The sequence below is a fragment of the Lepidochelys kempii genome, chromosome 10, assembly GCF_965140265.1.
Source record: "Lepidochelys kempii isolate rLepKem1 chromosome 10, rLepKem1.hap2, whole genome shotgun sequence".
Classification (NCBI taxonomy): Eukaryota; Metazoa; Chordata; order Testudines; family Cheloniidae; genus Lepidochelys; species Lepidochelys kempii.
The window spans coordinates 66,768,800-66,779,421 of record NC_133265.1 but is presented as its reverse complement, the minus strand read 5'-3'; the positions used below and the strand labels follow the sequence as shown (position 1 = coordinate 66,779,421).

Here is a 10,622-nt window from a genome sequence, read left to right as displayed (position 1 = left end):
AGATCCCTCCTTTATACTTCTCTGCAGCTCAAAATATCCCACCTCAAAAGCATATGTGAACAGGAGCCTTTCCCAACCTGTTCCAAAATAGAGTCCACCCACACTGTGGGCAGGGTCAAATCTCACCCCCTCCCTGGGCAGTGACTGTAGTAACTAAAACACAAAGTCACCAATAACATAACAAAATTCAGCTCAAACCCCTCCCTCTCAGGGCTGGCTGCTCCCAGGATGCCACCCTCAGGACTGCTCAGCCCACGCTCTCCAGCATCACTCCTGCCTCCATTACCTCAGGCAGGGTAGGAGCTGCCTCAGTCAGCAGAACCTGATTAACTCTTGCCTGCCAAATGAACACCTGCTAACGGAGTGTTCCAGGCCAATTCTACCCACCTCTTACCCTTCCTCACCTGAAATAGGCAACTACAGCATCTTAAACCAACCATCAACAGCAATAGCCAATTAGCAATATATCCTATATCCGGCACCAGGATCAAAAGGCACCCCGCCACCCTCGCCCGCAGACTGAACACATGTACACCAAGCATTTCTGGTTTGGGCTACGTGCCCACTGCAGACTGTATTGATGTAAGTCACAGCCTCCGGTACCAAAGCTTGGCTGTCTGCCTGGGCATAAATTGCTGCAACTCCTGCTATCTCCTTTCTCCATGGCATATTCAACACCTCACCCCTGCTTTCACCGATAATATCCACACTATTGCTCATAGCATCCCAACAGACAGCACCTTGTCACCTTCAGCCACTCGAAACAAACCCGAGCAGAATTGAACCTGGATCTTCTATTGCCCAAGTGAGCACCCAGAACAGGGGACAATCCGTCCTCTGCAGGGACAGAGCAACTGATGTGCACAACATGTGTTCTCAGAAAGCTGTGATGGGCACAGCTCAGTCACACAGTTCTCGATGGCAAATTCTGACTCTAGATGGCAAGCCAAAAACAAAACAAAACAAAACAAAACAAAACACGCCCCCCCAAACCCAGCAAGTGATACTTTTAAAAGAAATTGTTTAGTTTCACATATCTACCTGATAGTGTGCAAATTAAAAAGAAAGAAAGAAAGAAAATATTTCAAATAAAATTGCTAGAACTTTGACACTTCTTAAAATATACATTTTATTATTTTCTGGTGTTTGCTGTGAATGTTTCATTCAAATGGTGAAGGTATACAACCTTTACAAACTTCTGGAGTTAAAGTTTTGGGTTTTTTTTTCACCGCAGAGGAAAATATATTGGCTATAAAAGGTTTAAATTCATTAAATATTTAGTTTTACCCCCCTCATCTATGCTGTGGAATGCTTTGTAGAAATACTGTATAAAATAAGGCAGACTTTTGATAGGGATTTTAATTAGAAAATTACAGGGAAGAAAAAAAAATTAACATCCCAACTTATTATTATTATTATTATTATTATTATTATTATTTTACCAAGAATAGCAACTTTGGGAAGATCTTGTGGTCACTAGTAGGGAGTGAGAGAGAACTGCTGGAGTTCTGGTGCTTATACAGTATGCATTTCTTGTTTATTTTACTACTCTCCAGTGAGACCTTTTAATAAAACTTATTTTAATTAACATAAAATCAGACAATATTTAAACATACACATCTATCCTTACAGTGCAATAAAAATGTGTCATTGTATAGTATTTTGTATTTGAATTATGAAAATAAAAGGTCTGTACATCAATTAAATGTATATTGATGAGTATGAATCATGTAAATTTGTAATGCATCTAAAGTTGGCTTTGGCTTTTAAGTATTTATAAATTCATAGAAAATATTGAACATCTAACAAAATAAATAAAACATATTTTAATAATAGATGCTAACGATCAACTTCAAAAATTCTTGTGTTATTTTTTACATTTGCTACTAAATTTCTTTAAGAGAACTCACTTTCAGTAGTGCTCAGAAGTGAATGATTGCACCTTCTGTGATGTGAAAAAATAGAGTACATCTATTTTTCATAGATCAAAAACTCCTTCATGAAGAGTTGCATTTTAAATGTCCGACTGGTATATGTAACTGTTCTTAAGTGCTTATAAAAAGCATGGAGCTTTCTCATAAAAGCTGTGAGTCACTATTAACAGATACTTCTCCTTCACTTGCAGATTTGAGGACTAAGCAAAATCTTCTATAGGACACCCCTTTTCATGAGGATATCTTCAAGCTTCACGTACTGGTATGAAGATAATGCAAAAATATGTTCACTAGTAGACCCTCTTCAGTACAGGTACTGCAGCAATCCAGTGTAATTCAGCTTGATAAGTTCATTTCATTTGAGTCCATACACGGCAGTTTGCAGGAGTCAGCTGCTGACCTCATGTTCTCTTGAATGTGAAAGGTCCATAAGCACATGGGTTAGCCTTACTGTAATACTGAAGGGATCAAAACTAATTTGAAATCACATGAACAAAAGTGAGCTTGAGTAAATAGGCATCTGGACAGGTAAGTTACACTCTGTGGTCTAATTGCTCTTCAGGTGGTGGTCGAACGCTCCGTAGCTTTTTGTCATCTAGACCTTTCCAGTATTTAAAGTTATTGTCCAGATGCTGCAGCAAATTTGGTAGGTCTGCAAATGCTAGGAAAGAAAAGACACAATGTAGTCAGCCAGCAGAACTGAAATGGTTCCATGATTCTACTTGCTTAAATATAATTTGAAATATGTGAGGAACTGTATTAAGTGGGATGGTTTAAATCTGTTACATTGATATTGAAATGGTTCTTGTCTTAAGCTCTCATCATTACTTCTGCATCTTCCCAGGAGAGTTACAACAATACTATAAGTATATTTAGCAATTGTATTGCAATCAGGAAAGCACCAATTTTCTATCAAGGACATAGTTACTGTGACTGTAACTATTATGCTTAATAAAATTCCAGTTACATGCACAGCTGATTTGCCATTTATGAGGCCTGATCTACGCCGGGGGGGGGGGGAAGGGGGAATCGATCTAAGTTACACAATTTCAGCTACATGAATAACGTAGCTGAAGTCGAAGTACTTAGATCTACTTACCACGGTGTCTTCACTGTGGTAAGTTGACTGCTGACGCTCCCCCGTTGATTCCACCAGCGCCTCTCGCTCCGGTGGGGTACTGGAGTCAACGGGAGAGCGCTCGGCAGTTGATTTATCGTGTCTTCACTAGTCGCGATAAATTGACCCCTGCTGGATCGATCGCTCCGGAGGTAAGTGTAGACATGCCCTGAGTGTGTCATAATTCTGACTACTTTTAATCACTAATGACAGCAATGGAGAAGAAATGGTTGATATACTGTAAGCAGTTCTCAAAAGGAATTCAACCTGTTTTTTCTATAGCATTTTCAAGCATTAGAAAATTGTTAAAAATAATTCAAAAAAATATGTGGGTCAGGTGAATATGCATAGTGTGGTAACAAAGTGAGCTCACTTAACATGCCCTGTTCCTTTATGGAAAGCAAGCTAGCCATTTAATAACTGAGAAGAAACTAAATTTTGCCTGAAGTTCACCTATTAAATGAAGTCATAAGAATTATTCATAGCAATGTCAAAATACATGTTAGCATTAATTAAGCTATTGGGTTTACTTGAAATGTAGCAAATTTCCATATTTTTTTTCCATTGGAGTCACAATGCAGCAGTTTTATCTCATAGTACTCTCAAAGGCTTATGATACAAAATATATTGTAGAAGCTTGCTTACCATCCCAAGCATCAAACATATCTGTGATGAAGTAATCAATGAAGGATATTTGGGATTTGGGGATGCTACAAGTATTTCTGTCAAAAACAGGCATCACCACAGGTAAACTCTGTCTTTTTTCTTCATCAGTCTGCAAAGAAAAGATTTTGTGATTATTTGGCTGACAAGTTATACAAGTGAACTCCTGCTAGCAGCAGACTGCTGGCCACCAACTAGTGCATGCAGCTGCTTAATAAAAGGAGTAGCATCGTATGAACAGACTCAATCTAACCACGTATATGTTCAGGAGCAACAGAACACTGAACAATGCCTCCTATTGGCTCCCACAAAGTGACACAGTTACCACCTTCCAGATCTATACACAAAGCTAGTTTTGTGGCACTTTGAAACTTTTTTTTAAAACTATGACTGTTTTGGAGCCAAAGATGCTCCATAATTGCCAGTCTCCACCAGAAATGGAGTTTCAAACTTACCATAAGGCAGGAAAATATCTTACAAAACATTTCTTTTACTTCTGAGGAACACAGGCCTCAATTCTGTAATGACAGAAGACCAGACAATCCCCACCAAAACCTCAGCCTCCTAAGGGCTTGCTCCAACATGACTTTATTCCTTGCTGTCTCCTTATGTGCTCCCTCACTAACACTTGTACTCTATCATAATATCCATGAGATAGAGCCCCGCATAAGGCCCTTTTCCTCCACAAGCCACGAATGGAGTGCATTTTTAGGCAAAACAAATTGCAAATTGAAGAATCTAGAAACTTAATTTTTTTCAGATTATACTGCAGTGCAGTCAGCTTCCATATGTTCACAGATATGGGGCCCTGCGTTAATGTATATTGGTGAGCAACTAATATAAAATATAAACAAATTAATAGTGTAGCCTTAAGATCTTGTTTGGATATAAGTAGAGTCAGTTTACTGATTCCTCCCATCCTATCAAAAGAAGTGCTCAGGTAGAATTTCTAGCCTTCTCCAGCTATCTTACCTGTGCAAAGTACTCCTCAGAGATGCGACCAGCCCACTCAATGCACTGCTCTAGAGGTCTGCATGGATTGGAAATGTCAGCGCACTTTATCAACATACGTTTGATAAGTATGCGATTTTCAGGAGACGTGAGAACGTTTTTGACTGAATCTCCATCACCATTATTACTCTGCAACATTTCAAAATAAAAAACAACAAATCAGCATTTTCTGTAAACAGACATTAAAACATTTTCTACTTCACGAATGTTTCCAGTGTATACCACAGGGACCCAGTCCTGCATTCCTTTCATGCTTCACTGAAGACAATTCCGGGTGCTCAAATGCATCAAATCAAGAGGAAGGATGGTTGTGTGGTTAAGGCACTGGACTGGGACTCTGGAGCTCTAGGTTCCATTCCTGGCACTGTCACAGACCTAGTATGTGAGCTTGGATAAGTCACTGAGTCTCTCTGTGGCTCCAGTCCCATCTCAGGAGTGCTGTGAGGATAAATTCATTAATGTGCAGATAGTACAAAGGCCATGTAACTACATAGACAGATGTATATCATTTTCCATTGCAGGATTAAGATGATAATTGAAAAAACCTCCACAAAAACACACAGAGTTACATGTTAGCAGTGGAGCAACCAACTGTTTAGGAAAAGGCGAGGATTAGATGCATGCCCGTTCAGTGCTAGCAGGTCTCATTATCATGAGTACAAACTACGGTGACAGCAGTACTGAGCCCAGGGGCCAGCTCCCACTTCCCATCCCATGCACCTTCCGCCTCCCTCCAGTCAGCCCTCCAGTCCCTGGCTTGCTTGGCCAATAATGCAAATTATCTGCTTTTTGATTTCATCGCTATCAGATAAATTAATTAAGAAATGCTGCTTTTGATTAGCTTTTTCCTACCCTGCAGTTACGGCAAGAGTGGCTAAGGGACACTTGCTTGGAATATGTGCATAGCCTGCACTATGTATGTTTCTGTCCTGTGGGACAGTTCACACAATTGACAGCTGCAAGACTGGTTCGGCCTTTTATGAGCTGGGGCTGAAGCTACCTTTACTGTGGAGCTCTGATTAAAATTGTTTCTAGGAGTAGGGTATCAAGGCTGAGATGCCTAAAAATCCACCTAAAAGAGCACAGCATAGCTTGAGCTGTTGCCTGGTGGTAAGTCTACACTGCAAAAAAAAAAAAAAATACTCGCAGCAGTGAATCTCAGAGCCCAGGTCAACTGACTTGGGCTGGCACTGCTGGGCTAAAAATAGCAGTGTAGACCTTCAGGCTTTGTCTGGAGCCCAAACGTCTACATTGCAATGTTTAGCCCTGTAACGCTAGCCCATGTCAGTTAACTCAGGTTCTGAGACTCACCGTTGTGGGTCTTTTTTATTTTTTGCAGTGTAGACGTACCCTGGGTTAGCTGCGGATAATGGATTAAAATGTCGTGCCATCAATAATAATAATAATATTTAGCTATCACTTCCCATGCATAAATCTCCAAGTGCTTCACAAAGGAAGGGACGTCACAGTATTTTCCATTGATAGCTGGGGAAATTAAGGCTCAGAAAGGTGAAGTGACTTGCCCAAGGTGACACAGCAGAACTGGGAATAGAACCAAGTTATCATAGGTCCTAGGCCAGAGTCAGATTCACTTGTCCACCATGTCTCCCAAGAAACAAGCTTTTGTTCTGTTTTCCTAATTTTGTACCTTGCCCTCATTTGATCTCCATTGATCTTTAAACACAAAGTGTGGCTGCTGCATATGGAGTAGTCACTTCAGCTGTTCCTTCACTGATCTAACTCTACTTTGGGCCCACTCCAACCCCTGCTGAAGTGAGTGGAAAAACTGCCATTGACTTCAGCTGGAGTTGGATGAGGCCCTTTGTGAGGAATGCAAATGTGAAGCATGGTAGCACATCTTCCTTCACATCCCTCTTTAATTCTCTCCTTTGCTGAGATGCCTACAAAATACTTGACAATGGCTAGGCTGCTAGTGTGCTAAGACGATAGCCTATCATGTTGACCAACATTGTTTCCTTCTACTTCTCTGTCTATCTGCATCCATCTGTTATATCTTACCTTATATTTTGATTGTAAGCTCTCTGGAGCAGGGACCATCTTTTTTTCTATGTTTGCACAGTGCCTAACACAATGGGGTTCTGGTCCACTCCTGGGGCTTCTAGCATTATGGTAATTGTGACAATTAAACACTAATAATTCAGCCAGCTCCTACATCTATTTGTACAAGAGGTACCAACTAGGCAGAATTCCACACTCCATTGCACAAAAGTAAACACCATGTTGAGGTCAGCCAGGGTGAAATCTGAATTTCCCACTGTTCTGATCTTTTACTAGTGCACATTGTTAATTACAGGGAAGAAAGTTCTTCCTGCAGGGCCACACTGATAAACCACAACAAAACCAAATTAGACACTGGTGCTTTTAAAAAAATGTTAACTCCTGAAAACGATTAGAGATCATTCAGTAAATGACAGCAGAGATCAATAGGTACATCTCCAGGAGCTGAGAAAGGATTTTTGCTTCTATGATCTGGAACCTGTCCAAACCAAAGCTATGGTTCTACTCAGAGGATGCGGCTGTCTTGGGAATAGATTCTGCTAACAGAGCTCAGTTCCAGCGTCCTGCTGAGAGAACAGAGGTGTCTCTGCAGGCTAGATCTAGGCTTCCTGTCACAAGCTTAAGTGACATCATAAAGGGAAATAGGAGGATAAAGGATGCTGGAGCTGAGATGGATTTTGTCAGTTTATGACACAAAAGAAGACAGGAAGCAAACCTAACAAGTTCTCATCATGGCCCATTGAACAAACACGTACAGAAAGGACTACAAAAGGGGAACTGTCCCATATGGAACAAACAGTTGGCAGCTCGCCAACAAACATTCCCTTGAGTCACAGCTGTGATCCAAAGCCAAGCTCAGAGAATCACGCTGCCATTGCTACCAAATACAGGACCAAACTCAAGAGAAGATCTGCTGGAGTGTAGTGTCCTGCCAATAACAAGCCCTGCACATGAGTGGTTTTACCCACTCAAACATCGCAAATGTTTTTACAGGAGTCTGCAGGATGGAGAAATGCACAGCTTGAATGAGGGAAACACTTTGATTTGATTATTTAAGTAAAACAGCTGATTAAGCCCTATTTTTCTCCAGAAAATGTGCATGCAGGTCAAACTGCTAGGAATGAGACCAGACCCTTTGGCACAGGTTTTGCCCCTGAAATCAATGAGGCTGCACAGGATGTAAGCTAGGGCAGCATTTAGACTTGGTTTGACCTCAGTCTAACCTATATGTGTGTAGGGCTTGTCACTGCTGCCATTTGATCTCACAGAGGTGTGTGATATTGTAAGCCCCTTCCCCCCACCCAGACAACTTTCTTCCCAGCTCAGACTGTGACTGTCGCTGCAGAAGCGGTGAGTGAAGTGGAGCCCTAGCTCTGCCCTCCTTGCTGCTGGGCGAGGCTCACAGGAAGGAATAAGCTGCTCCATGCAGAGGTGTGAAGTACTTTACTCCTCCTCAGAGCAAAGGAGCAGCAGCCTGGGAGGAATTGTGACTGTCGAGTCCGTTCGTACTCTGCTCTGCTCCCGGGACCGTGCAGCTGTGCGCTACACTTTCCTTTCTCAGAGCAGCTTGAAAACCTCAGACTAGCCCTTAACCTCATTACATTTCTGTTGCATTCGTGGATGCTAAGCTAATATAACACCTGGACATTGTGTAGCCTAACAGATAAAGGGCCTGGCTTATATTTCACAGGTGTTTATTTAACATCCACTTGGGGGTTGTGTTATTATTTTAAAAATTCTTTATCTTTTTATTTGTAGTGTCAAAAGGATCCTATGTTCCAAGCACTACTTATAATTACCTTTATTATCCAAAAATACTCCGCAATTACCCAAAACATGTTAATAATCCCTTTATTGGAGGAACAAAATAATATTCAGTATCTAGTCTGTGCTGTACAACAATTTGCAGAAGTGTGTTTTTGCAGCTTGATGCTTCTTTTATCAAAAGTTTTGACTGTTTTGACTTCTGTAACTCTGCCAGAGGTTCTGGGTATATTACAGGAGTGGGTGGGCAAGTTTCTCTGGCCTGCAATGTGCAAGAACTAAGACTAGATGATCACGATGGTCCCTTCTGGCCATAAAGTCTATGGAAGTTATTTTTTCATGTTCATTAAATTCCTGGAATTGAATAGATTGGGTTTTAGCCTAAAAATTCTCTATCGGTTTTACTGGCCATATATGTCTATTAAAGTATCTATCAGCATTTTCCAAATAAAAACAATTAAAGAGAGTTTGATTATTTCTTACCACAGTTCCTAAGTAAAATATAAGTTCTGATAAAAAACACTGTGCAAAACATAAATTACTAAATAAATTACAAAAAAGGCAAAATGGAAGAGAGACTGTTTGATAGTTTAAAGATATAATTTTAGCCTGGGCTGGTACTGCTGCCCATTATTAAGATTGCCTGACGCTATCTATTATAAGACCCTGTGTTTTCAGTTGCTTGTAACTTTGCCAAACTTTAATCGTTTGGTCTGAAATATTTCCTAGCTGGTGTATGGTTCAGGCTGAAATGTTTTGGAAAATTCCAGCCATTTCTAAAAACAAGGTAAAGGAAAAAAATGTTGGTTTTGCCAGTATTCAAAAATTCTGGCAACCTTTTCTTTGAGAAGCTCTAGTTCCCCCATGCTTTGGAGCAGGGATTTGAAATTTGGCAAGAGGTGGCCTTTGAGTCAAGGATATGCCTTTGCCATCCCTGTGAAAATCCGCCCAAATTTGGCCAAGTTGTAAGCATTTGAAAAAAATCACTGTTCACACAAGCTCAGTAGAGACTTGCTAGAGCTTCACAGCTTAATTCCTCACAGACTCTGTCTACGCTGATCTTGCTCCAGCCTAGGGCTGAGCAGGTCTTTCCTTGTAATTGAAGTTCCTGGCTGCTCTGGGCCATGCCAAGTCCAAGTCCAGAGCTGACAGCAGGGAGCCTGCCTCTCCCCTGCTATCAATGACACCCCAACTCCTCACCCCTGCTGGGCCGTGCAGAGGAGAAAGCTGCATGATTTAAATGCAGAGTGGACAAGAGCCAGGTCTGGGATCGGGTAGGCAGGTTATGCTTGGACAAGATCCAGGGTGTTTATGCTTGGGACTGCAGGTTGAGGGAGAGGGAAACTGGGACAGGGAGTTTATGGGGGAGACTGGGACTCGCTGAACAAGGCGATTGGACTGGGAGCTACGGTAGGGCAGAGGAGATTGGAACTGGTTGGGCAAGGAAACTGGGACTGAGAACCAGTGATGGAGTGAAAACAAGTGAGCAGCGAGGGAAGATAAATCTTATGAGGAGACAGGATGCGGGGTGAGGGAAGAATTGAGACTGGCTGGGCAAAGAGGCTAGGACCAGGAGCCCGGTGGTGGAGGAACACTAATTGGATGAAAAAACCCCACCAGTATGTGATTATGTAAATAAAGACCATATCACAGCGTAAAAGGGTCGCATGTGTGAATTCAGGTTGTACATGTCATGGCATTCTGGTAGTTCTTAACTTTTGAATACTTGACTTTGCAACCTTAATAATGTTCTTCTAATGCAGTTTGTGTGTGTGATATATCTATAGAAGCAGCCATATTACAAAATATTTAGTTACTGAAATGATCAAACTAAATACACAAAATTATGTGAACTTGGCCCCCTTGAGATACATCTGTGAGCTAGTTTTGTTCTTTTCTTGGGTCTGGTAGCAGGAGACAGGCATCTTGATACACATGGCTCATGGACAGTCAACTTGTTAAGTACATAAGGCCTGATCCAATGCCCACTGAAATCACTAGGTGTCTTTCTATGACTTCAGTAGGAAACGGATCAAGCCCACCATTGATCGGAGTAAGCTGGCTGGGAATAATACCGATTTACCAGCATTTCTCCTGCTTTATTCAGGACAGCA

The 10,622-nt window shown here is 41.3% G+C and overlaps 1 protein-coding gene across 4 annotated transcripts in view; it reads right to left on the bottom strand.

Annotated features, from left to right (window-relative positions):
- Positions 1 to 1,104: 1,104 nt before the first annotated feature.
- The window catches only part of PDE8A (phosphodiesterase 8A), a 198,436-nt gene continuing 188,918 nt past the window's right edge, over positions 1,105 to 10,622 (bottom strand). For 3 of the 4 annotated variants that reach the window (XM_073304039.1, XM_073304040.1, XM_073304042.1), the window contains 3 exons: positions 4,687 to 4,854; positions 3,697 to 3,826; positions 1,105 to 2,595 (listed from right to left, as the gene is read on the bottom strand). In XM_073304039.1, the coding sequence (XP_073160140.1) occupies positions 2,468 to 2,595; positions 3,697 to 3,826; positions 4,687 to 4,854 (426 nt within the window). In that variant the 3' untranslated portion in view covers positions 1,105 to 2,467. The other variant, XM_073304041.1, reaches the window with a different exon arrangement.